The 26729-nt window shown below is 51.0% G+C and overlaps 1 protein-coding gene and 1 long non-coding RNA gene across 2 annotated transcripts in view; one reads left to right on the top strand and one right to left on the bottom strand.

Moving 5' to 3' along the window:
- LOC141053979 (uncharacterized) overlaps positions 1 to 26729 on the bottom strand; it is a 60063-nt gene that overhangs the window by 12194 nt on the left and 21140 nt on the right. The gene's annotated exons all lie outside the window — the stretch shown is intronic.
- Positions 23079 to 26729, top strand: part of LOC141053955 (uncharacterized) — a 56935-nt gene continuing 53284 nt past the window's right edge. The window contains exon 1 of the mRNA XM_073551112.1: positions 23079 to 23375. Coding sequence (XP_073407213.1) covers positions 23306 to 23375 — 70 coding nt within the window. The 5' untranslated portion in view covers positions 23079 to 23305. The remainder of the gene's footprint in view (positions 23376 to 26729) is intronic.

The following is a 26729-nucleotide window of genomic DNA, read 5'->3' as shown; positions in this document are numbered from 1 at the left end:
TGTGCATCACGGTCGCGTGAGTAAATAAGAATGTCAAGGTATATGATAACAAATTTCGCCAAGAGATGAGAAAAGACATCATTTATGAAATGTTGAAATACTGCTGGCGCGCCCGTCAACCCAAATGGCATCACCAAATTCTCAAAATGACCCTCAGGGGTATTAAATGCCGTCTTCCATTCATCCCCTTGACGGACTCTTATGAGATTGTACGCCCCCCTGAGGTCAAGTTTGGAAAACCATTTGGCACCAGACACCTGGTTGAACAAATCGGGTATCAGTGGCATCGGGTAGGGGTCACAAACCGTAATCTGGTTGAGTTCCCTGAAATCCAGACACGGGCGTAATCCGCCATCTTTCCTCTTGACAAAGAAGAACCCCGCCGCCAATGGAGATGATGAAGGCCTGATGTACCCTTTGCTTAGACTTTCTGCAATGTATTCTTTGAGAGCTTGCCTCTCAGGACCTGAGATATTAAACATCCTGGCTTTTGGTAACTTGGCCCCCGGTTTTAACCTAATAGCACAGTCATAGGGTCGGTGCGGTGGCAGCTCTGAACAACCTCTTTCAGAAAATACATCAGCAAAGTCCAGCAGTGGCTCCGGGATGCTGGGAGTCACAGCGGAGATACACGTGGCCAGACAACTCTCCTGGCAGTATCTGCTCCACTGAATTATGTCCTGGGTTTTCCAATCAATCACCGGATTGTGCATAGACAACCATGGAAACCCCAGAACTACCTGAGCAGGTAAATTACTGAGCACCTTACATGTTACACGCTCAGAGTGTAGGACCCCAATGTGGAGTTTTACATCAGCCACAAACTCTTTAATCTCCCCTTGTGAGAGAGGGGAGTCATTGATGGTAACCACCCGGATAGGATTAGGCAGCGTCTCCACCTTAAATCCCGCAGTACGCGCAAACTTTTCATCAATGAGATTAGCGGCTGAACCACTATCTACAAATACAGTAATCGACAGCTCTTGGCCCCCGATAACTACCTTGGCAGGGAGCATACACTCGGAGACCACCACGGAGGATATGCAAAGGCTCAGACTAGACTCCTCCAAACCCTCTGAGCCTAGCAGTTTTCCGCCGCCACTTCTTTCTTAGGTACCAGGGGGCAAGCATTAATAAAATGTCCTTTTTTGCCACAAAAAAAACAGACCCCTTGCTTTCTGGGCAAGGGACATTTATGCTTGTTATTATGTCTATGTGATATACCAGCGATCTGCATAGGTTCCACGGATTCACCTGAGGCGACCTCACCAGAGACTGCCCCCCCCCACAGGCAATGTCTCCTGCGACCTCTGACGAAAGCGGCGATCAATGCGTACTACAAGCACCATAGCAGCCTCCAGAGAGGCGGGAGTCTCATACATTAGCAGAGTTTGTTTTACCCTTTCAGAAACCCCATGAAAAAATTAACTCCTTAGTGCAGGGTCATTCCATTGTGTGTCCACAGCCCAGCGACGAAATTCCGTACAATAATCCTCCGCCAGTCGCTCACCCTGGAGCAGAGAGCGTATTTTAGACTCTGCTAATGCCAGTCTGTCAGGATCGTCATAGATTAAACCAATAGCAGAAAAAAAAAAGTCTATGGACTCAAATGCAGTTGAATCAGAAGGTAGTGAAAACGCCCATGCTTGTGGGTCACCACTCAGCAAGGAAATTACAAGCCCACACGCTGAGCCTCATTTCCTGAGGAGAGAGGACGCATGCGAAAATACAATTTGCAGGATTCACGAAATACAACGAACTTACAGCGATCACCAGAAAATCGTTCAGGGAGAGGTAACTTAGGTTCAGCTGCCCTGACTGCTGCCTCAGTTTGCACAGGAGGAACTGAGAGGCCTTGTTGCTGGAGCGCCCCCCTCAGTTCAGTGACCTGTATGGACAGAGCCTCCAGCTGCTTGGTTATGGAGACTATAGGATCCATGGTAAATAATTCCTAATATTTTTTTTTTTCTCTTTTTGGGCCGACTATAATGTCATGGGAAGCCTAGGTAACTTTAGGCTGAAACCCCAGGGCCCCTGTGGTGTCCCTCAGACTAGGGGAAACCCTGTATGTCCCTCAACCCATGGTTTACACTGAAGGTGTGCCTGCCTGGGCCTCCACCCTGCCCTTGTCACCTGTCCAGCCCTAAGCTGAACCCACCACCCTCCACCCAATGAGGAGACCAAACACCAGACCCCACAAATAAGTATGGACAGGGATAACGGAAATGCACCACACCGCGTACACACAAGAGAATACAATAATGTGCAAGGGCAACCAAATGATACAACACAGGGGGGCAAAATGGCAACAACGGAATATACTACACCAGAAACCGTATGCTCCTTAGACCACCACTCCAGACCGGTATCGCTTAGCACAAAGCAAGAGCTATAGTCGGCGACGCCCATAGTCACACAGGACAATTTAAAGACAGAGGGCGTGGCTAAACCCTCAGCCAGAATGACAACCTGGTTAACCCAATCCAAGCCGGATCAGAAGACCAACCAGCGCCGCTGAGAACCATGTGGTAGGATGGGGTATTACCGCTGTCTGCCGGACACCCTGGTGCGAACAGTATCCGACATGACAGCTGGCCTGTGCAAAGACTGTGCCGAGCTGTTCGGGGACTGTGCTGGCCTGTGCGAAGACTGTGCCGGGCTGTGTGGGACTGTGCTGGCCTGTGCGAAGACTGTGCCGGGCTGTGCGGGACTATGCTGGGCTTTGCAGGTACTGTGCGGGGACTATGCCGGGCTGTGTGTTACTGTGCTGGCCTGTACGGGACTGTGCGGGTCTGTGCTGGGCTGTGCAAGTACTGTGCGGGGACTGTGCCGGGCTGTGCGGGACTGTGCTGGCCTGTGTGGGACTGTGCTGGCCTGTGCAGGACTGTGCTGGGCTGTGCGGGACTATGCTGTGCTTTGCAGGTACTGTGCGGGGACTATGCCGGGCTGTGTGGGACTGTGCTGGCCTGTATGGGACTGTGCGGGCCTGTGCTGGGCTGTGCAAGTACTGTGCGGGGACTGTGCCGGGCTGTGCGGGACTGTGCTGGCCTGTGCAGGACTGTGCTGGGCTGTGCGGGACTATGCTGTGCTTTGCAGGTACTGTGCAGGGACTATGCCGGGCTGTGTGGGACTGTGCTGGCCTGTACGGGACTGTGCGGGCCTGTGCTGGGCTGCGCAAGTACTGTGCGGGGACTGTGCCGGGCTGTGCAGGACTGTGCTGGACTGTGTGGGACTATGCCGGGCTGTGTGGGACTGTGCTGGCCTGTGCTGGGCTATGCAGGACTGTGCTGGGCTGTGCAGGTAATGTGTGGGACTGTGCTGGGCTTTGCAGGTACTGTGTGGGGACTATGCTGGGCTGTGTGGGACTATGCTGGGCTGTGTGGGACTGTGCTGGCCTGTGCGGGACTGTGCTGGCCTGTGTGGGGACTGTGCGGGGACTATGCTGGGCTGTGCGGGTACAGTGTAGGGACTGTGCTGGGCGAGACTGTGCTGGGCTGTGCGGGGACTGCTGGGCTGTGCGGGGACTGTGCTGGGCTGTGCGGTGACTGTGCTGGGCTGTGCGAGGACTGTGCAGGCTGTGCCGAATATTGCGAGGCGAGTAGTAAAATACTCGCCAGGATTCGAGTACCGCATTACTCGCTGAATACCGAATCCTAACGCGTATACTCACTCATCCCTAATCGGCGTCAGACGGTGACCAGATACTGTCCGGGGTCACTTCTGGTAATTAACCAAAATGGAGTCTTAACCTGAAATAAAATAAAATGAGGACAATTGGTGGAGATACCGAGTTTGTAGGAGGCATTGGGACCGATCGTGTGGGTCCAAAGGTGTTGCGGGGAAACATTGCATAGGCGAGGCGTGAATGCCTCAAGGCTTCAGTCCAGTCAGATTGTGACAGGCCTCAAATGAAAAATGACCAAATTGGTCCAAAAAAGATTTTATGACAGAAAACTGACAGAAAAGTTGACCGTAATGCACTTATGAACAGTCTCCAATGTTTTGGCACCAAAAATATGCTAAATAGCGGGTTTTATCATAAAATTAATTGAGGAGTCCTCAGAGCCCTCAGACAGCGTGACCTACTCCATCAGCTGCCTAAGCCACTCCCCATATCTTGATTTTTCCAAAGCGTTTGTTACCGTGCCACACAAGAGGCTGGTACACAAAATGAGAGTGCTGGGTCTGGGGGAAAATGTGTGTAAATGGGTAAGTAACTGGCTGAGTGATAGAAAGCAGAGGGGGATTTTAAATGGTATATTCTCTAACTGGGTCGCTGTGACCAGTAGGGACCGCAGGGGTCGGTGTTGGGACCTCTTCTCTTCAACATATTTATTAACAATCTGGTAGAAGGTTTGCACAGTAAAATATCGATATTTGCATATGATACAAAACTATGTAAAGCAGTCAATACAAGAGAAGATAGTATTCTGCTACAGATGGATCTAGATAAGTTGGGAACTTGGGCCGAAAGGTGGCAGATGCAGTTTAACAATGATAAATGTAAGGTTATACACATGGGAAGAAGGAATCAATATCACCATTACTCACTGAACGGGAAACCACTGGGTAAATCTGACATGGAGAAGGATTTGGGGATCCTAGTTAATGATAAACTTACCTTTAGCAGCCAGTGCCAGGCAGCGGCTGCCAAGGCAAACAGGATCATGGGGGGCATTAAAAGAGGTCTGGATACACATGATGAGAGCATTATACTGCCTCTGTACAAATCCGTGGTTACACCGCACTGGGAGTACTGTGTGCAGTTTTGGGCACCGGTGCTCAGGAAGGATATAATGGAACTAGACTGGGTACAAATGGGTCACCCTCACACCCAGGGCTGTGGGGTACTCGGTACCGGGCCCGGTGGATCTCAATGGGAGTTGTCACGGTAGCTGTGATCCGGCCCGTGGCCCTGGGCTCCCATTGTAAATGTTTAGTGTGAATGAATAAGTCGTGACACCATCTGTGGTTTTCGGCAATGTAGATGTTAGGCCGACGCTGCAGACAGATCCTCTGGGACAGATGGTGTGGTGCAGCAGTGATGGTATAGCCCTCCACAGGCAGGGCTGTTGTCCCAGGGCAGAGTAGATATGGTGACACTTAGATGGTGTAGTGTCAGGCGCAGGGGATGTAGCAGTGCCGGGCAGGTTGACGCATGAATAAGTGGAGGACACCAGGGCATGTAGTTCCAAAGCTTTACTCACAGTCTGTTGTACAAACAGGTGCCCACTTCCGTGCCGTGTCCTCCGGGTCTGGGACTCAGTCAACCCCCCCCAGACCAGATGGAATACTCCTTTCCAACACTCCGCCAACTTGTGCCTCTCTGATCGTCTCCTCTTATAGCGCCTTTAGATGAAGTACTCATAGTACTGAGTTACACTGGAGTTCCTCTTGTCTGATGTTCCTATGAACTCTACTTGTACGGCAGACAGCTGTAGCCTGCTTCGGGGACTCCTTGCTGCTGAGTCCCGGCTCACTAATATGTTGCTGTTGTGTCCCCAAGTCTTGTGTGGGAATAAAGCATTTACAGCTTCCTATTCCTCCGGTGTCTGCTGCAGGACCATTAGTATCCGTAGAACCTCGGGGACCGGACCCCGGCCTTGAGCTTAGAACTTCTAGGAAGGGTTCTCTTCTCACCCACGTCCTCTGTTCACTTTTACTCCTCACATTCCGTGCTAATCCTTGCTTTCTATGGAGAGTCAGGCTGTCAGTCTATGTTGCTCTCGTTCTCCCTTTCCCGTGCCAGCAGACCCAGGTCACTGGGATCTGCTGCAGCACTTCCATCCATCTATCCCTCTTTCTAGGGATCTTCTTCTCTCTCCTTCCAACTACTGACTGCCTTAAACTCTTCCCGCTCCTTGAAATGTCATCTAACTCCACCCACCTCCCAGCACGTTTCGTGTTCCAAGCAGGGAGCCACCAATGGGTGCTTTGCTACACTACTTTGTGGCGTGGGGTGCAGGTGTTGGAGCGTGGTCAGAAGTCTCCACCTTACCTGGATGGTGGGATATCACACTCAGGAGGAGGTGCAGTACCTCTGTGGCGACTGAGCCTCAGGGGCGCCACACAAAGAAGGGCAACAAAATTAATAAAGGTGATGGGGGAACTACAATACCCAGAGAGATTAGCAAAATTAGGATTATTTACTCTAGAAAAAAGACGACTGAGGGGCGATCTAATAACCATGCATAAGTAGATAAGAGGACAATACAAATATCTCTCTGAGGATCTGTTTATACCAAGGAAGGTGACGGTCACAAGGGGGCATTCTCTGCGTCTGGAGGAGAGAAGATTTCTCCACCAACATAGAAGAGGATTCTTTACTGTTAGGGCAGTGAGAATCTGGAATTCCCTGCCTGAGGAGGTGGCGATGGCGAACTCAGCCGAGGGGTTCACGAGAGGCCTGGATGTCTTCCTGGAGCGCAACAATATTGTATCTTACAGTTATTAGGTTCTTTAGAAGGACTTAGATCTGGGGATTTATTCTGACAGAATGTAGGCTGAAAAAAATTTCTTTTTTCGGCCTTGCTATGTTTCTATGTTAATATGTGAATCATTATTCTGTATGGAGAGCTATGTGGTGCCCATAATACTGTATGGAGCAATATATGTGACACATTATTCTGTATGGAGCAATATATGGGGCTCATTATTCTGTATGGAGCATTATATGGGGCTCATTATTCTGTATGGAGGACTATACTGCCTGGTTTCTGAGCGATTGTATAATTTACAATAGATGTCACTCATGTAATACAGTATAAGTAAGTGAAATCTTTGGCATTGTGCTATACCTAGATTTCTCTGCCATATCTGTGCCTCATGGATTGTGGTATGTGTTAAAGGGGCCCACTGAGAATCTTTCGCCCATGGGTGGTACTGGGGGGTGACCTCTCTCTATAGTACTGGGGAGCTGGTGACCGCTCTATAGTACTGGGCAGCAGGTGACCTCTCTCTATAGTACAGAGGGCAGGTGACCTCTCTCTATAGTACTGGGGGGCTGGTGACCTCTCTCTATAGTACGGAGGGCAGTTGACCTCTCTCTATAGTACTGGGCAGCAGGTGACCTCTCTCTATAGTTCTGAAGGGCAGGTGACCTCTCTCTATAGTACTGGGGGGCTGGTGACCTCTCTCTATAGTACGGAGGGCAGTTGACCTCTCTCTATAGTACTGGGGGACAGGTGACCTCTCTCTATAGTACTGGGGGGCTGGTGACCACTCTCTATAGTACGGAGGGCAGGTGACCTCTTTCTATAGTACAGGGGGTCAGGTGACCTCTCTCTATAGTACGGAGGGCAGGTGACCTCTCTCTATAGTACTGGGGGGCAGGTGACCTCTCTTTATATTACTGGGGGGTTGGTGACCTCTCTCTATATTACTGGGGGGCTGGTGACCTCTCTCTGTAGTACGGAGGGCAGGTGACCTCTCTCTATAGTACTGGGGGGAAGGTGACCTGTCTCTATAGTACTGGAGGGCTGGTGACCTCTCTCTATTGTATGGGGGGCAGGTGACCTCTCTCTATAGTACTGGGGGGCTGGTGACCTGTCTCTATAGTACTGGAGGGCTGGTGACCTCTCTCTATTGTATGGGGGCAGGTGACCGCTCTCTATAGTACTAGGGGGGCCGGTGTCCTTTCTCTGTTGTACTGGGGGACCGGTGACTTCTGGTCGAGGATGGTCTCCATGTCACAAGGGATCCTTCTCTCCTAATTTCTCGCCCCCTGCACACAACTGACAATATCCCCCCTGCCCCCACCTGACGGATCCAGACAGCTGCACCATCACCCTCATCGTCCTCAGTGGCTGTCAGGATACTCTATATGACTCCATTCCTGTGCAGCTGTCAAGAGTCAATCAAGAGGAGGAGCGTCCCTCCAATCTTCAGGAGGTTTCTCTGGACTCAGGAGCAGTCACTGCCACTGTCTGTCGTCCTCCAGCACTAAGCAGCCTCTCCAGGACCCCGCTGTCTGCCGTCCTCCAGCACTAAGCAGCCTCTCCAGGATCCCGCTGTCTGCCGTCCTCCAGCACTAAGCAGCCTCTCCAGGATCCCGCTGTCTGCCGTCCTCCAGCACTAAGCAGCCTCTCCAGGACCCCGCTGTCTACCGTCCTCCAGCACTAAGCAGCCTCTCCAGGATCCTGCTGTCTGCCGTCCTCCAGCACTAAGCAGCCTCTCCAGGACCCCACTGTCTGCCGTCCTCCAGCACTAAGCAGCCTCTCCAGGACCCCGCTGTCTGCCGTCCTCCAGCACTAAGCAGCCTCTCCAGGATCCCGCTGTCTGCCGTCCTCCAGCACTAAGCAGCCTCTCCAGGATCCTGCTGTCTGCCGTCCTCCAGCACTAAGCAGCCTCTCCAGGACCCCGCTGTCTGCCGTCCTCCAGCACTAAGCAGCCTCTCCAGGACCCCGCTGTCTGCCGTCCTCCAGCACTAAGCAGCCTCTCCAGGACCCCGCTGTCTGCCATCCTCCAGCACTAAGCAGCCTCTCCAGGACCCCGCTGTCTGCCGTCCTCCAGCACTAAGCAGCCTCTCCAGGACCCCGCTGCCTGCCGTCCTACAGCACTAAGCAGCCTCTCCAGGACCCCGCTGTCTACCGTCCTCCAGCACTAAGCAGCCTCTCCAGGATCCTGCTGTCTGCCGTCCTCCGGCACTAAGCAGCCTCTCCAGGATCCTGCTGTCTGCCGTCCTCCGGCACTAAGCAGCCTCTCCAGGATCCCGCTGTCTGCCGTCCTCCGGCACTAAGCAGCCTCTCCAGGACCCCGCTGTCTGCCGTCCTCCAGCACTAAGCAGCCTCTCCAGGACCCCGCTGTCTACCGTCCTCCAGCACTAAGCAGCCTCTCCAGGATCCTGCTGTCTGCCGTCCTCCGGCACTAAGCAGCCTCTCCAGGATCCTGCTGTCTGCCGTCCTCCAGCACTAAGCAGCCTCTCCAGGATCCCGCTGTCTGCCGTCCTCCGGCACTAAGCAGCCTCTCCAGGATCCCGCTGTCTGCCGTCCTCCAGCACTAAGCAGCCTCTCCAGGACCCCGCTGTCTGCCGTCCTCCAGCACTAAGCAGCCTCTCCAGGACCGCGCTGTCTGCCGACCTCCGACACTAAGCAGCCTCTCCAGGACCCGGCTGTCTGCCATCCTCCAGCACTAAGCAGCCTCTCCGGGACCCCGCTGTCTGCCGTCCTCCGGCACTAAGCAGCCTCTTCAGGACCCCGCTGTCTGCCGTCCTCCGGCACTAAGCAGCCTCTCCAGGACCCCGCTGTCTACCGTCCTCCAGCACTAAGCAGCCTCTCCAGGACCCCGCTGTCTGCCGACCTCCGACACTAAGCAGCCTCTCCAGGACCCCGCTGTCTACCGTCCTCCAGTACTAAGCAGCCTCTCCATGACCCCGCTGTCTGCCGACCTCCGACACTAAGCAGCCTCTCCAGGACCCCGCTGTCTGCTGTACTACAGCACTAAGCAGCCTCTCCAGGACCCCGCTGTCTGCCGTCCTCCAGCACTAAGCAGCCTCTCCAGGACCCCGCTGTCTGCCGTCCTCCAGCACTAAGCAGCCTCTCCAGGACCCCGCTGTCTACCGTCCTCCAGCACTAAGCAGCCTCTCCAGGACCCCGCTGTCTACCGTCCTCCAGCACTAAGCAGCCTCTCCAGGACCCTGCTGTCTACCGTCCTCCAGCACTAAGCAGCCTCTCCAGGACCCCGCTGTCTACCGTCCTCCGGCACTAAGCAGCCTCTCCAGGACCCCGCTGTCTACCGTCCTCCAGCACTAAGCAGCCTCTCCAGGACCCCGCTGTCTACCGTCCTCCAGCACTAAGCAGCCTCTCCAGGACCCTGCTGTCTGCCGTCCTCCAGCACTAAGCAGCCTCTCCAGGACCCTGCTGTCTGCCGTCCTCCGGCACTAAGCAGCCTCTCCAGGACCTCGCTGTCTACCGTCCTCCAGCACTAAGCAGCCTCTCCAGGACCCCGCTGTCTGCTGTCCTCCGGCACTAAGCAGCCTCTCCAGGACCCCGCTGTCTACCGTCCTCCAGCACTAAGCAGCCTCTCCAGGACCCCGCTATCTACCGTCCTCCAGCACTAAGCAGCCTCTCCAGGACCCTGCTGTCTGCCGTCCTCCAGCACTAAGCAGCCTCTCCAGGACCCCGCTGTCTGCCGTCCTCCAGCACTAAGCAGCCTCTCCAGGACCCCGCTGTCTGCCGTCCTCCAGCACTAAGCAGCCTCTCCAGGACCCCGCTGTCTACCGTCCTCCAGCACTAAGCAGCCTCTCCAGGACCCCGCTGTCTGCCGTCCTCCAGCACTAAGCAGCCTCTCCAGGACCCCGCTGTCTACCGTCCTCCAGCACTAAGCAGCCTCTCCAGGACCCCGCTGTCTGCCGTCCTCCAGCACTAAGCAGCCTCTCCAGGACCCCGCTGTCTACCGTCCTCCAGCACTAAGCAGCCTCTCCAGGACCCCGCTGTCTGCCGTCCTCCAGCACTAAGCAGCCTCTCCAGGACCCCGCTGTCTGCCGTCCTCCGGCACTAAGCAGCCTCTCCAGGACCCCGCTGTCTGCCATCCTCCAGCACTAAGCAGCCTCTCCAGGACCCCGCTGTCTGCCGTCCTCCAGCACTAAGCAGCCTCTCCAGGACCCCGCTGTCTGCCGTCCTCCGGCACTAAGCAGCCTCTCCAGGACCCCGCTGTCTGCTGTCCTCCGGCACTAAGCAGCCTCTCCAGGACCCTGCTGTCTGCTGTCCTCCGGCAATAAGCAGCCTCTCCAGGACCCCGCTGTCTACCGTCCTCCAGCACTAAGCAGCCTCTCCAGGACCCTGCTGTCTGCCGTCCTCCAGCACTAAGCAGCCTCTCCAGGACCCCGCTTTCTGCCGTCCTCCAGCACTAAGCAGCCTCTCCAGGACCCCGCTGTCTGCCTTCCTCCGGCACTAAGCAGCCTCTCCAGGACCCCGCTGTCTACCGTCCTCCAGCACTAAGCAGCCTCTCCAGGACCCCGCTGTCTGCCTTCCTCCGGCACTAAGCAGCCTCTCCAGGACCCCGCTGTCTACTGTCCTCCAGCACTAAGCAGCCTCTCCAGGACCCCGCTGTCTGTCATCCTCTAGCACTAAGCAGCCTCTCCAGGACCCCGCTGTCTACCGTCCTCCGGCACTAAGCAGCCTCTCCAGGACCCCGCTGTCTACCGTCCTCCAGCACTAAGCAGCCTCTCCAGGACCCCGCTGTCTGCCGACCTCCAGCACTAAGCAGCCTCTCCAGGACCCCGCTGTCTGCTGTCCTCCGGCACTAAGCAGCCTCTCCAGGACCCCGCTGTCTGCCATCCAGGTAAGTCTCCATTCTTCCTCCTCTAGAGTTGTCGGTTCCTGGGATTGTGAGTAATATGTGAGATTGGGGGTGAGAACTTATTCATATTGTGGCCGCTGAGCCCTTTCCTATTATGGTGCTGTGCTCTCTTTTATGTGCAGGGGGCTCCAGAGCTCACACGGTGGGTTGGGGGTCTATGGTGTCTGAGGAGACACCAGAGGTAAAGGATTAGTAGAATCCAGCAGTTCTAGGGTTAAGGTGCAGGCATCTCTCCGGACCCCCATACACATGGGCACATGTTCTGTATGGGGAGGGGAGAAGCGGTGGGAAAGCGTCTCTAGAGCCGCTTATCTCTGAGGAGAGCAGGAGGTGGAGAGTTGTGTCCGGAGACATCAGAGGAAAATCACCCCAGAAAATGTCCAACAGACCCCGACAGATGTCCCCTCCCCGATATATGGGGCCGCCACATAACAAGCTACTTATAAATAACTGCACCTGTCACTGCTGGAGCCCCCACATCTATATATGTTTATCTCTATATATAAAACTGAATGTGTGTGTGTGTGTATCACCAACCAATCACGAAGCATCTTTCATTTCACCAGAGCTGTTCAAAAGAAGCTGAGCTGTGATTGGTTGCTATGAGCACGTTTTCCCACTTGATAACACCTGAGCAGACACTGACACGGTGGGAGAAATCTAGCATCCCCGGGAACATAAGCTCCCAGCCATTGTCTGCCCCCAGAAAGGAGCAGAGAGTACATGACAGAAATGAATCCCCCCTCCATGCCCATATCCCCATCACACATCCTCCATCCCAGAGGCACATCTTCCCTCTTAAAGGGATCATGGGTATGGAAGTCAGGGCAAATCCACTCAGCGCTCTGGTTCTGACCCCAGGCTGACGGGATGATGTGGGATATTAGGGGTAGTAGTCCGGTGGCTCTGGCTGATGGGATGATGTGGGATATTAGGGGTAGTATTCCGGAGGCTCTGGCTGATGGGATGATGTGGGATATTAGGGGTAGTAGTCCGGTGGCTCTGGCTGATGGGATGATGTGGGATATTAGGGGTAGTAGTCCGGTGGCTCTGGCTGATGGGATGATGTGGGATATTAGGGGTAGTAGTCCGGTGGCTCTGGCTGATGGGATGATGTGGGATATTAGGGGTAGTAGTCCGGTGGCTCTGGCTGATGGGATGATGTGGGATATTAGGGGTAGTAGAACGGTGGCTCTGGCTGACGGGATGATGTGGGATATTAGGGGTAGTAGTCCGGTGGCTCTGGCTGATGGGATGATGTGGGATATTAGGGGTAGTAGAATGGCGGCTCTGGCTGATGGGATGATGTGGGATATTAGGGGTAGTAGTCTGATGGCTCTGACTGACGGGATGATGTGGGATATTAGTGGTAGTAGTCCGGTGGCTCTGGCTGACGGGATGATGTGGGATATTAGTGGTAGTAGTCTGGTGGCTCTGGCTGATGGGATGATGTGGGATATTAGGGGTAGTAGTCCGGTGGCTCTGACTGACGGGATGTTGTGGGATATTAGGGGTAGTAGAACGGCGGCTCTGGCTGATGGGATGATGTGGGATATTAGGGGTAGTAGTCCGGTGGCTCTGACTGACGGGATGATGTGGGATATTAGTGGTAGTAGTCCGGTGGCTCTGGCTGACAGGATGATGTGGGATATTAGTGGTAGTAGTCCGGTGGCTCTGACTGACGGGATGATGTGGGATATTAGTGGTAGTAGTCCGGTGGCTCTGACTGACGGGATGATGTGGGATATTAGGGGTAGTAGTCCGGCGGCTCTGGCTGATGGGATGATGTGGGATATTAGGGGTAGTAGTGCGGTGGCTCTGACTGACGGGATGATGTCAGATTTTAGGGGTAGTAGTCCAGTGGATCTGCCTGATGGGATGATGTGGGATATTAGGGGTAGTAGTCCGGTGGCTCTGACTGACGGGATGATGTAGGATTTTAGGGGTAGTAGTCCGGTGGCTCTGGCTGATGGGATGATGTGGGATATTAGGGGTAGTAGTCCGGCGGCTCTGGCTGATGGGATGAGGTGGGATATTAGGGGTAGTAGTCCGGTGGCTCTAACTGATGGGATGATATGGGATATTAGGGGTAGTAGTCCGGTAGCTCTGGCTGACGGGATGTTGTGGGATATTAGGGGTAGTAGTCCGGTGACTCTGGCTGATGGGATGATGTGGGATATTAGGGGTAGTAGTCCGGTGGCTCTGGCTGATGGGATGATGTGGGATATTAGGGGTAGTAGTCCGGTAGCACTGGCTGACGGAATGATGTGGGATATTAGGGGTAGTAGTCCGGTAGCACTGGCTGATGGGATAATGTGGGATATTAGGGGTAGTAGTCCGGTGGCTCTGGCTGGTGGGATGATGTGGGATATTAGGAGTAGTAGTCCGGCGGCTCTGGCTGATGGGATGATGTGGGATATTAGGGGTAGTAGTCCGGTGGCTCTGACTGATGGGATGATATGGGATATTAGGGGTAGTAGTCCGGCGGCTCTGGCTGATGGGATGATGTGAGATATTAGGGGTAGTAGTCCGGTGGCTCTGACTGATGGGATGATGTGGGATATTAGGGGTAGTAGTCCGGCGGCTCTGGCTGATGGGATGAGGTGGGATATTAGGGGTAGTAGTCCGGTAGCTCTGGCTGACGGGATGTGGGATATTAGGGGTAGTAGTCCGGTGGCTCTGGCTGACGGGATGATGTGGGATATTAGTGGTAGTAGTCCGGTAGCTCTGGCTGACGGGATGTGGGATATTAGTGGTAGTAGTCCGGTGGCTCTGGCTGACGGGATGTGGGATATTAGTGGTAGTAGTCCGGTGGCTCTGGCTGACGGGATGATGTGGGATATTAGGGGTAGTAGTCCGGTGGCTCTGGCTGACGGGATGATGTGGGATATTAGGGGTAGTAGTCCGGTGGCTCTGGCTGACGGGATGATGTGGGATATTAGGGGTAGTAGTCCGGCGGCTCTGGCTGATGGGATGATGTGGGATATTAGGAGTAGTAGTCCGGTGGCTCTGGCTGACGGGATGATGTGGGATATTAGGGGTAGTAGTCCGGTGGCTCTGGCTGACGGGATGTGGGATATTAGTGGTAGTAGTCCGGTGGCTCTGGCTGACGGGATGATGTGGGATATTAGGGGTAGTAGTCCGGTGGCTCTGGCTGACGGGATGATGTGGGATATTAGGGGTAGTAGTCCGGTGGCTCTGGCTGACGGGATGATGTGGGATATTAGGGGTAGTAGTCCGGTGGCTCTGGCTGATGGGATGATGTGGGATATTAGGGGTAGTAGTCTGGTAGCTCTGGCTGACGGGATGATGTGGGATATTAGGGGTAGTAGTCCGGTGGCTCTGGCTGACAGGATGATGTGGGATATTAGGCGTAGTAGTCCGGCGGCTCTGGCTGATGGGATGATGTGGGATATTAGGGGTAGTAGTCCGGCGGCTCTGGCTGATGGGATGATGTGGGATATTAGGATTAGTAGTCCGGTGGCTCTGGCTGATGGGATGATGTGGGATATTAGGAGTAGTAGTCCGGTGGCTCTGGCTGACGGGATGATGTGGGATATTAGGATTAGTAGTCCGGTGGCTCTGGCTGACGGGGTGATGTGGGATATTATAGTGGGTGTGGCTATGCGGAGCGGGCGGGGCTATACACTCAGCTTTATATATATATATATATATATATAGAGAGATATTCATTATAATTTTTTATAACAACCCGTAGTTAATTGCTATGCCCGTTCAGCGCTGGGCTCTTCAGCTAGTCTTTATATATATAAAACTTGATGTGTGTGTGTTTATCACCAACCAATCACAAAGCAGTATGTATGTATATATATAGCAGCAGTTTACCATCCCTACACGGTGGACCCCGGGCTGCGAACGCAACTTACTGTTATTTTATTATTTGGTGTGTTCCGCCAGCCCTAACACCCATCATACATATCCTCCATCCCATAGTCCCGTGCCCATATACCCATCATACATATCCTGCACCCCATAGTCCCATGCCCATATACCCATCATACATATCCTGCACCTCATAGTCCCGTGCCCATATACCCATCATACATATCCTCCAGCCCATAGTCCTGTGCCCATATACCCATCATACATATTCGCCATCCCATAGGCCCGTGCCCATATACCCATCATACACATCCTCCATCCCATAGTCCCGTGCCCATATACCCATCATACATATCCGCCATCCCATAGGCCCGTGCCCATATACCCATCATACATATCCTCCAGCCCATAGTCCTGTGCCCATATACCCATCATACATATTCGCCATCCCATAGGCCCGTGCCCATATACCCATCATACATATCCTCCATCCCACAGTCCCGTGCCCATATACCCATCATACATATCCGCCATCCCATAGGCCCGTGCCCATATACCCATCATACACATCCTCCATCCCATAGTCCCGTGCCCACATACCCATCATACATATCCTCCATCCCATAGTCCCGTGCCCATATACCCATCATACATATCCTCCATCCCATAGTCCAGTGCCCATATACCCATCATACATATCCTCCATCCCATAGTCCCGTGCCCATATACCCATTATACATATCCTCCATCCCATAGTCCCATGCCCATATACCCATCATACATATCCTCCATCCCATAGTCCCGTGCCCATATACCCATCACACATCCTCCATCCCATAGTCCTGTGCCCATATACTCATTATACATATCCTCCATTCCATAGTCCCGTGCCCATATACCCATCATACACATCCTCCATCCCATAGTCCAGTGCCCATATACCCATCATACATATCCTCCATCCCATAGTCCCATGCCCATATACCCATCACACATCCTCCATCCAATAGTCCGGTGCCCATATACGCATCATTCACATCCTCCATCCCATAGTCCCATGCCCATATACCCATCATACACATCCTCCATCCCATAGTCCAGTGCCCATATACCCATCATACATATCCTCCATCCCATAGTCCCATGCCCATATACCCATCACACATCCTCCATCCAATAGTCCGGTGCCCATATACGCATCATTCACATCCTCCATCCCATAGTCCCATGCCCATATACCCATCATACACATCCTCCATCCCATAGGCCCGTGCCTATATACCCATCACACATCCTCCATCCCATAGGCCCATGCCCATATACCCATCACACATCCTCCATCCCATAGGCCCGTGCCCATATACCCATCATACATATCCTCCATCCCATAGTCCAGTGCCCATATACCCATCATACATATCCTCCATCCCATAGTCCCATGCCCATATACCCATCACACATCCTCCATCCAATAGTCCGGTGCCCATATACGCATCATTCACATCCTCCATCCCATAGTCCCATGCCCATATACCCATCATACACATCCTCCATCCCATAGGCCCGTGCCTATATACCCATCACACATCCTCCATCCCATAGGCCCATGCCCATATACCCATCACACATCCTCCATCCCATAGGCCCGTGCCCATATACCCATCATACATATCCGCCATCCCACAGTCCAGTGCCCATATACTCATCATACATATCCTCCATCCCATAGTCCCGGAACCAGCGCAAGAGAGGTACCTACGGTCCGGTGCATCTTCTTACACTGAAAAACATGAAATCTCAAGAAAAAAAATCACATTTATTACAAATTATCAGACAAATTGGAAGAAAATTATGGAGATATTAACGCCTTCCTGCAAAAAGACACTACAGAGGCATATGTGTCAGCAGCAACCTGGGAAAACTGTTCAACAGCATCCTGAACAAGAGGATCCTCAGTTTCCTCACCGAGCACAACGTCCTCAGCAAGAGCCAAGCAGGGCTCATGCCAAACCACCGCACTACTGACCACATCTACACCCTGCACAGCCTCATTCAAAGCCACGTGCACAATACAAAGAACGGGAAGATATACGCCTGTTTCGTGGACTTTAAAAAGGCCTTTGATTCGGTGTGGCACCCAGGCTTATTCCTGAAACTGCTGGAGAGCGGAATAGGAGGAAAGACCTACGATGTTATCAAAAGCTCCTACACCGAGAACCTCTGCAGTGTGTGTGTGAACGGTAGAAGAACGGCCTATTTCCAGCAGAGCCGGGGAGTCAGACAAGGCTGCAGCCTAAGCCCAACGCTCTTCAACATTTACATCAACGAGCTGGCCACCGCACTGGAATCTTTCACAACACCAGGTCTCACCCTCCATGACGCGCAGGTGAAATTCCTGCTGTACGCAGATGACCTGCTGCTTCTTTCACCAACCGAGAAAGGCCTCCAAGACAACCTGAAAATCTTAGAGAAATTCAGCTCCACCTGGGCTCTACCGGTCAACCTAAAGAAAACCAACATCATGGTGTTCCAGAAGAGAAAGAGAAAATCAGACCAGCACCCTTCATTTGTCCTCAACAACTGCGTCCTTACAGGAACGGACAAATATACCTACCTGGGCCTAGATATTCACCGGTCAGGGAGCTTCAAACAAGCCATACAGACCCTGAAAGACAAGGCCAGCAAAACCTTCTATGCCATCCGAAGGAAACTCTACCATCTGAAGCCACCAGTGAGGGTCTGGTTAAAAATCTTCGACTCTATCATCGCCCCAATCCTCCTGTATGGCAGCGAAGTCTGGGGCCCTCACACCTACCCAGACTGGTCAAGGTGGGATTCCAGCCCAACAGAAATATTCCACCTGGAATTCTGCAAGCACCTCCTCCAAGTCCATCGGAGCACCTCCAACAGTGCTTGCTGGGCCGAGCTGGGCAGATTCCCTCTACACCTAACGGTTCTAAAGAGGGCACTGTCATTCCGGGCTCACCTACAAAGGAGCAATCCAAGCTCCCATCACCATAAAGCCCTGACACATGTAGGTGAAACAGAAAAACCAGGACCCTCGGAACAGCCCACCCAAACCCAACCTGACCAAAACACCAATCACAACAACCTGACAAAAGCCGCAATTAGGAAGATGGTAGACGAAGGCCAGGAGAGGTACGTAAGTGAGTGGAAGAACGACATCATCAGCTCACAGAAACTGACCATGTACCAGAGTCTACAGAGAGACTACAGACTGGCCCCATATCTGGAGAAACTCCCAGACCCCAGAGACCGCAAGATCCTGAGGCGGTATAGACTCAGTGCCCACAGTCTGGCCATCGAGGTCGGCCGACACAGGCAGAGCTACAAGCCCAGGGAGGAAAGACTGTGACAACACTGTGACCAGGAGGCCCTGGAGGATGAGACCCACTTCCTGCTACACTGCTCCAAATACTCAGCAGTGAGGGACACTCACTTCAGGAGACTCTCACATCTCTTCCCGGATTTCATCACCATGAAAGAGGAAGAGAAAACAAATATCCTGCTGGGGGAAGAAGTGAGAGCAGTGGAGATAGCGGCGCAATATGTGAGCGCATGCCATAGGCTGCGAGAAAGAGAACTATGATATGCCATGGACTTCTATGGCCCCCATCCTGGATCTGCCCCATCCCCCCATCCACCTTCCCTATGCCATGGACTTCTGTAGCCCCACCCTGGATCTGCCCCATCCCCCCATCCACCTTCCCTATGCCATGGACTTCTATAGCCCCCACCCTGGATCTGCCCCATGCCCCCATCCACCTTCCCTATGCCATGGACTTCTATAGCCCCACACTGGATCTGCCCCCATCCACCTTCCCTATGCCATGGACTTCTATAGCCTCCACCCTGGATCTGCCCCCATCCCCTCATCCACCTTCCCTATGCCATGGACTTCTATAGCCCCACACTGGATCTGCCCCCATCCGCCTTCCCTATGCCATGGGCTTCTATAGCCCCCACCCTGGATCTGCCCCCATCCCCTCATCCACCTTCCCTATGCCATGGACTTCTATAGCCCACCCTGGATCTGCCCCCACCCACCTATACTACAACCCCTACCCAACATCCCTACAGTCCCTATCCCTATTCCCTTTTGTACACTTGCTTTGGCAAAACTAATGTGTATTTAGTCCTGCCAATAAAGCTTCTTTGAATCTTTGTATTCACATCCTGGGAATTTGTCGTCGGTGGTGGAGGGGGCTCAGGAGCTGAGCTCCGTCCACACGAGGCAGATACCAGCTGTATTATATAGCCGCCATCTGTCTCAGTCTAGGACAGCAGCATTTAAATGAAATGCATGGTGGTGTCCATGTGGAGGAGCCCCCATCAGCCCCCTGCAGTGCGATCACTGGGGACCTGTGGGTTACTCTGACAGTCGGGGCTCTGCTGAAGACCACCGCCACTGTCCTAGTCCTGTCACTGTCATCTCGTCCTCCTGGACCTCAGCCGTAGGTGGACATCTTCACTATGTCCCTCAGGAGCATTGCAGGTGGAGGTCACCTAAGTTTTTCCTCGTTAAACCTAGTAACATAGTTATTAAGGTTGAAGGAAGACTTTAAGTCCATCTAGTTTAACCCATATCCTATCCTAACTTGCCCTAACATGTTGATCCAGGGGAAGGCAAAAAAAAAAATCCATGTGGCAAACAGTAAGCTTCACATTGGGGAAAAAAATTCCTTCCCGACTCCACATACGGCAATCAGACTAGCTCCCTGGATCAACGCAATATTACGGAAACTAGTGTATATACCCTGTAACATTATACTTTTCAAGAAAGGCATCCAGACCATTCTTAAATTTTAGTAGGGAATCACTCATTACAACATCATGTGGCAGAGAGTTCCATAGTCTCACTGCTCTTACAGTAAAGAATCCGCGTCTGTGAGTATGCTTAAACCTTCTTTCCTCCAGACGTAGAGGATGCCCCCTTGTCCCCGTCACAGGTCTAAGAGTAAAAAGATCATTAGAAAGGCCTTTGTATTGTCCCCGCATATATTTATACATTGTAATAAGATCACCCCTAAGCCTTCGATTCTCCAAACTAAATAACCCCAAGTGTAATAACCTGTCTTGGTATTGCAGACCCCCCAGTTCCCTAATAACCTTGGTCGCTCTTCTCTGCACCCGCTCCAGTTCAGCTATGTCTTTCTTATACACTGGAGACCAGAACTGTACACAATATTCTAAGTGTGGTCGCACTAGTGACTTATATAGAGGTAACATTATGTTCTCCTCATGAGCATCTATGCCTCTTTTAATGCATCCCATTATTTTATTTGCCTTTGCAGCAGCTGCCTGACACTGGCCACTAAATGTGAGTTTGTCGTCCACCCATACACCCAGGTCTTTTTCAGTGACTGTTTTGCCCAGTGTTTTACAATTAAGCACATAATTATACATCTTGTTCGTTCTACCCAAGTGCATGACCTTACCTGTATTGATTACCCTGCAGAGTTTAGTGTCATCTGCAAATATTGAAATTCTACTCTCTATGCCCCCTACAAGGTCATCAATAAATATGTTGAAAAGAAGCGGGCCCAATACTGACCCCTGTGGTACCCCTATACTGACCCCTGTGGTACCCCACTGCTAACCATAGAATCATAGAATCATAGAATTGTAGAGTTGGAAGGGACCTCCTGGGCCATCTGGTCCAACCCCCTGCTCAAAGCAGGATTCCCTAAATCATCCCAGTCAGATGTCTGTCCAGCCTCTGTTTGAAGACTTCCATTGAAGGAGAATTCACCACTTCTCGTGGCAGCCTGTTCCACTCATTGATCACTCTAACAGTCAAAAAGTTTTTTCTAATATCTAATCTGTGTCTCCTCCTATTCAGTTTCATCCCATTGCTTCTAGTCTTTCCTTGTGCAAATGAGAATAAAGTTGATCCTTCTACAATGTGACAGCCCTTTAGATATTTGTAGACAGCTATTAAGTCTCCTCTCAGTCTTCTCTTTTGCAAACTAAACATTCCCAAATCCTGCAACCTTTCCTCATAAGACAGGGTTTGCAGACCGGTCACCATTCTGGTCGCTCTTTTCTGAACTTGCTCCAGTTTGTTGATGTCTTTTTTAAAATGTGGTGCCCAAAACTGGACACAATATTCCAGATGAGGTCTGACCAAAGAGGAGTAGAGGGAAATAATGACTTCACGTGATCTAGACTGTATGCTTCTGTTAATACATCCTATAATTGCATTTGCCTTTTTTGCCGCTGCATCACACTGTTGACTCATATTCAGTCTGTGATCTATTAGTATACCCAAGTCTTTTTCACATGTGCTGTCACTTAGCCCTATTCCTCCCATTCTGTATATGCTTTTTTCATTTTTATTGCCCAGATGTAGTACTTTGCATTTCTCCCTGTTAAAAACCATTCTGTTGCTGCCCACTTCTCCAGTTTATTTAAATCTTTTTGAATCCTCTCTCTCTCTTCTCTAGTATTAGCTATCCCTCCTAGCTTTGTGTCATCAGCAAATTTAATTAGTTTACCCTCAATTCCTTCATCTAAATCATTGATAAAGATGTTGAACAATACAGGGCCCAGGACAGAGCCCTGTGGTACCCCACTTGAAACATTCTTCCAACTGGATGTGCAGCCATTTACGACCACTCTTTGGGTCCGATCACTAAGCCAGTTATGAATCCACCTAACAGTTGACCCAGTCCGAGTGTGCTCCATTAACCACCCTTTGTTTCCAATCCTTGAGCCAGCTCTTTACCCACTTACACATATTTTCCCCTATCCCCATTGTTCTCATTATATGTATTAACCTTTTGTGTGGCACTGTATCAAAATCTTTTGAAAAGTCCATGTACACCACGTCCACTGCATTCCCTTGGTCCAGTCCAGAACTTACCTCTTCATAAAAGCTCACCAGATTAGTCTGACAGGAACGGTCCCTCATAAACCCATGTTGATATTGGGTCATGAGGTTCTTCTTCTTCAGATACTCCAGTATAGTATCTCTTAGAAAACCCTCCAGGATTTTACCCACAGTTGAGGTTAAGCTCACTGGCCAATAATTTCCAAGTTTTTAATATTGGCACCACATTTGCTGTGCGCCAGTCCTGTGGTACAGACCCTGTTATTATGGAATCTTTAAAAAATTAAAAATAATGGTCTATCTATGACTGTATTTAATTCCTGCAGTACTCGGGGGTGTATCCCATCCGGGCCCAGGGATTGGCAGTTTTAGTGATTTTTAGACGCTGCCGTACTTCCTGCTGGATTAAGCAGGTGACATTTAATGGAGAATTTCTATCCCTGATCATGTTATCCGTGATGGGATTTTCCTGTGTAAATACTGTTGATAAAGTCATTTAGCATATTGGCTTTTTCCTCATCCACCATTTCGCCCAGACTATTTTTAAGGGGGCCAACACGATCATTTTCTAGTTTCTTACTATTTATGTAGTTAACAGTAAAGAAAAATAAAAATTCATATTTAGTTTTGCCCCATTTGAATTATGTTTTGTTTATTTATCTCACGATCCAAAAGTGTAAAATAAGCAACAAAGCTTTGTATGTGCTGAATTGGCGTAACTGCCGGGAAACCAAAAAACAAGCCCCCGCTCAGCCCCAGCAACAGAGAAAAAGGTTCTCCTGTTCTCAGAAGGTTCCTACACAAACCTGGAGACATTTCTGGAATATTCTGAATTTTCTTCATCACATAAATAAAAAAAGATTCATGTTTGTCATCGCGGTAATGGGATTGTCGTGGCCGATCATGATTCCAGATCATATTTACCGCACAATGACAAAATGCCCGACCTAACGCCACATCCACGGGGTCCTCAGCTCTGAATCCACTGACAGCTGGGCTGTCCATTCCCATTATCAGAGGGGCCGTGCCGTGACCCCCGGTGACACCCAGCTGTCTATATAGTCATACATTATCAGGAGGAACAGCAGAGGAACGGGGCATCGTAGAGATGTCAGGAGAGAAGCTCCAGAACCAGAGATCAGGCGGGATATAAATATTGTCCGGAGAGCGGACGGCTCCTCTGTGCTCATCTCCTCCGCTCCGCTACAACTTTCCTCCTGACTTTTCCTTCTATCTGTGACGTTTCCATTATTTCTTTCAGAGCTCTGAAATCCGGGTAAAGATCTGAGAAACCTTATTGCTGCCGCCATAATGGAAGAAGAAAGTGATGTCCGGGGTGGTGAGCGATGCACTGAGGACGTCTCTACATGTAACCGGCCCGGTGAGGAACTACCACTAAATAATACAAAGAAGAGTCATGATTTTCTCATTCACCGGACATAATACACACCTTACCTGCTGCAGAACCTCATAATACACCTCAGCTGCTGCAGAACCTCATCATACACACCTCATCTACTGCGGAACCTCATAATACACCTCAGCTGCTGCAGAACCTCATAATACACCTCAGCTGCTGCAGAACATCATCATACACACCTCATCTGCTGCGGAACCTCACAATACACCTCAGCTGCTGCAGAACATCATCATACACACTTCATCTGCTGCGGAACCTCACAATACACCTCAGCTGCTGCAGAGCCTCATAATACACCTCAGCTGAAGAAGAACCTCACAATGCACCTCAACTGCTGCAGAACATCATCATACACACTTCAACTACTGCAGAACCTCATAATACACCTCAGCTGCTGCAGAACCTCACAATACACCTCAGCTGCTGCAGAACCTCACAATACACCTCAGCTGCTGCAGAACCTCACAATAGATCTCAGTTGCTGCAGAACCTCATAATACACCTCAGCTGCTGCAGAACCTCATAATACACCTCAGCTGCTGCAGAACCTCATAATACACCTCAGCTGCTGCAGAACCTCACAATACACCTCAGCAGCTGCAGAACCTCACAATAGACCTCAGTTGCTGCAGAACCTCATAATACACCTCAGCTGCTGCAGAACCTCATAAGAGACCTCAGCTGCTGCAGAACATCATCATACACCCTTCATCTACTGCAGAACCTCATAATACACCTCAGCTGCTGCAGAACCTCATAATACACACCTTATCTGCTGCAGAACCTCATAATACACACCTTATCTGCTGCAGAACCTCATAAGACACCTCAGCTGCTGCAGAACCTCATAAGACATCTCAGCTGCTGCAGAACTTCACAATACACCTCAACTGCTGCAAAACCTGATAATATACACCTCAGCTGCTGCAGAACCTCACAATACATCTTAGCTGCTGCAGAACCTCACAGTACACTTCAGCTGCTGCAGAACATCATCATACACACTTCAACTACTGCAGAACCTCATAATACACCTCAGCTGCTGCAGAACCTCATCATACACACCTCAGCTTCTGCAGAACCTCATAATACACCTCAGCTGCTGCAGAACCTCATAATACACCTCAGCTGCTGCAGAACCTCACAATACACCTCAGCAGCTGCAGAACCTCACAATAGACCTCAGTTGCTGCTGAACCTCATAATACACCTCAGCTGCTGCAGAACCTCATAAGACACCTCAGCTGCTGCAGAACATCATCATACACACTTCATCTACTGCAGAACCTCATAATACACCTCAGCTGCTGCAGAACCTCATAATACACACCTTATCTGCTGCAGAACCTCATTAAACACACCTTATCTGCTGCAGAACCTCATAAGACACCTCAGCTGCTGCAGAACCTCATAAGACACCTCAGCTGCTGCAGAACATCATCATACACACTTCATCTACTGCAGAACCTCATAATACACCTCAGCTGCTGCAGAACCTCATAATACACACCTTATCTGCTGCAGAACCTCATAAGACATCTCAGCTGCTGCAGAACTTCACAATACACCTCAACTGCTGCAGACCCTGATAATATACACCTAAGCTGCTGCAGAACCTCACAATACACCTCAGCTGCTGCAGAACCTCACAGTACACTTCAGCTGCTGCAGAACATCATCATACACACTTCAACTACTGCAGAACCTCATAATACACCTCAGCTGCTGCAGAACCTCATCATACACACCTCAGCTTCTGCAGAACTTCATAATACACCTCAGCTGCTGCAGAACCTCACAATACACCTCAGCTGCTGCAGAACCTCACAATAGACCTCAGTTGCTGCAGAACCTCATAATACACCTCAGCTGCTGTAGAACCTCATAAGACACATCAGCTGCTGCAGAACCTCATAAGACACCTCAGCTGCTGCAGAACATCATCATGCACACTTCATCTACTGCAGAACCTCATAATACACCTCAGCTGCAGAAGAACCTCATAAGACATCTCAGCTGCTGCAGAACTTCACAATACACCTCAGCTGCTGCAGAACCTAATAATATACACCTCAGCTGCTGCAGAACCTCACAATACACCTCAGCTGCTGCAGAACCTGATAATATACACCTCAGATGCTGCAGAAACTCATTATACACACCTCAGCTGCTACAGAACCTCATTATACACCTCATCTGCTGCAGAACCTCAGTATACACACCTCAGCTGCTGCAGAACCTCATTATACACCTCAGCTGCTGCTGAACCTCACAATATACCTCATCTGCTGCAGAACATCATCATACACACTTCTTCTACTGCGGAACCTCATAATACACCTCAGCTGCTGCAGAACCTCATCATACACACCTCAGCTTCTGCAGAACCTTATAATACACCTCAGCTGCTGCAGAACCTCACAATAACCTCAGCTGCTGCAGAATCTCACAATAGACCTCAGCTGCTGCAGAACCTCATAATACACCTCAGCTGCTGAAGAACCTCATAAGACAACTCAGCTGCTGCAGAACCTCATAGGACACCTCAGCTGCTGCAGAACATCATCATACACACTTCATCTACTACAGAACCTCATAATACACCTCAGCTAATGCAGAACATCATCATACACACCTTATCTGCTGCAGAACCTCATAAGACACCTCAGCTGCTGCAGAACCTCATAAGACATCTCAGCTGTTGCAGAACTTCACAATACACCTCAGCTGCTGCAGAACCTGATAATATACACCTCAGCTGCTGCAGAACCTCACAATACACCTCAGCTGCTGCAGAACCTGATAATATACACCTCAGCTGCTGCAGAACCTCATTATACAACTCATCTGCTGCAGAACCTCATTATACACACCTCAGCTGCTGCAGAACCTCACAATATACCTCAGCTGCTGCAGAACATAATACACACCTCACCTACTGCAGAACCTCATTATACACCTCAGCTGCTGCTGAACCTCACAATATACCTCAGCTGCTGCAGTACATCATCATACACACTTCATCTACTGCAGAACCTCATAATACACCTCAGCTGCTGCAGAAACTCATCATACACACCTCAGCTTCTGCAGAACCTCATAATACACCTCAGCTGCTGCAGAACCTCACAATAGACCTCATCTGCTGCAGAACCTCATAATACACCTTAGCTGCTGCAGAACCTCACAATAGACCTCAGCTGCTGCAGAACCTCATAATACACCTCAGCTGCTGCAGAACCTCATAAGACACCTCAGCTGCTGCAGAACCTCATAGGACACCTCAGCTGCTGCAGAACATCATCATACACACTT

Source organism: Dendrobates tinctorius, unplaced genomic scaffold, assembly GCF_039654945.1.
Source record: "Dendrobates tinctorius isolate UK_male_01 unplaced genomic scaffold, ASM3965494v1 ptg000173l, whole genome shotgun sequence".
NCBI classification, from domain to species: Eukaryota; Metazoa; Chordata; class Amphibia; order Anura; family Dendrobatidae; genus Dendrobates; species Dendrobates tinctorius.
The sequence above is the reverse complement of the archived record's forward strand: the minus strand, read 5'-3'. Positions and strand labels throughout refer to the sequence as shown.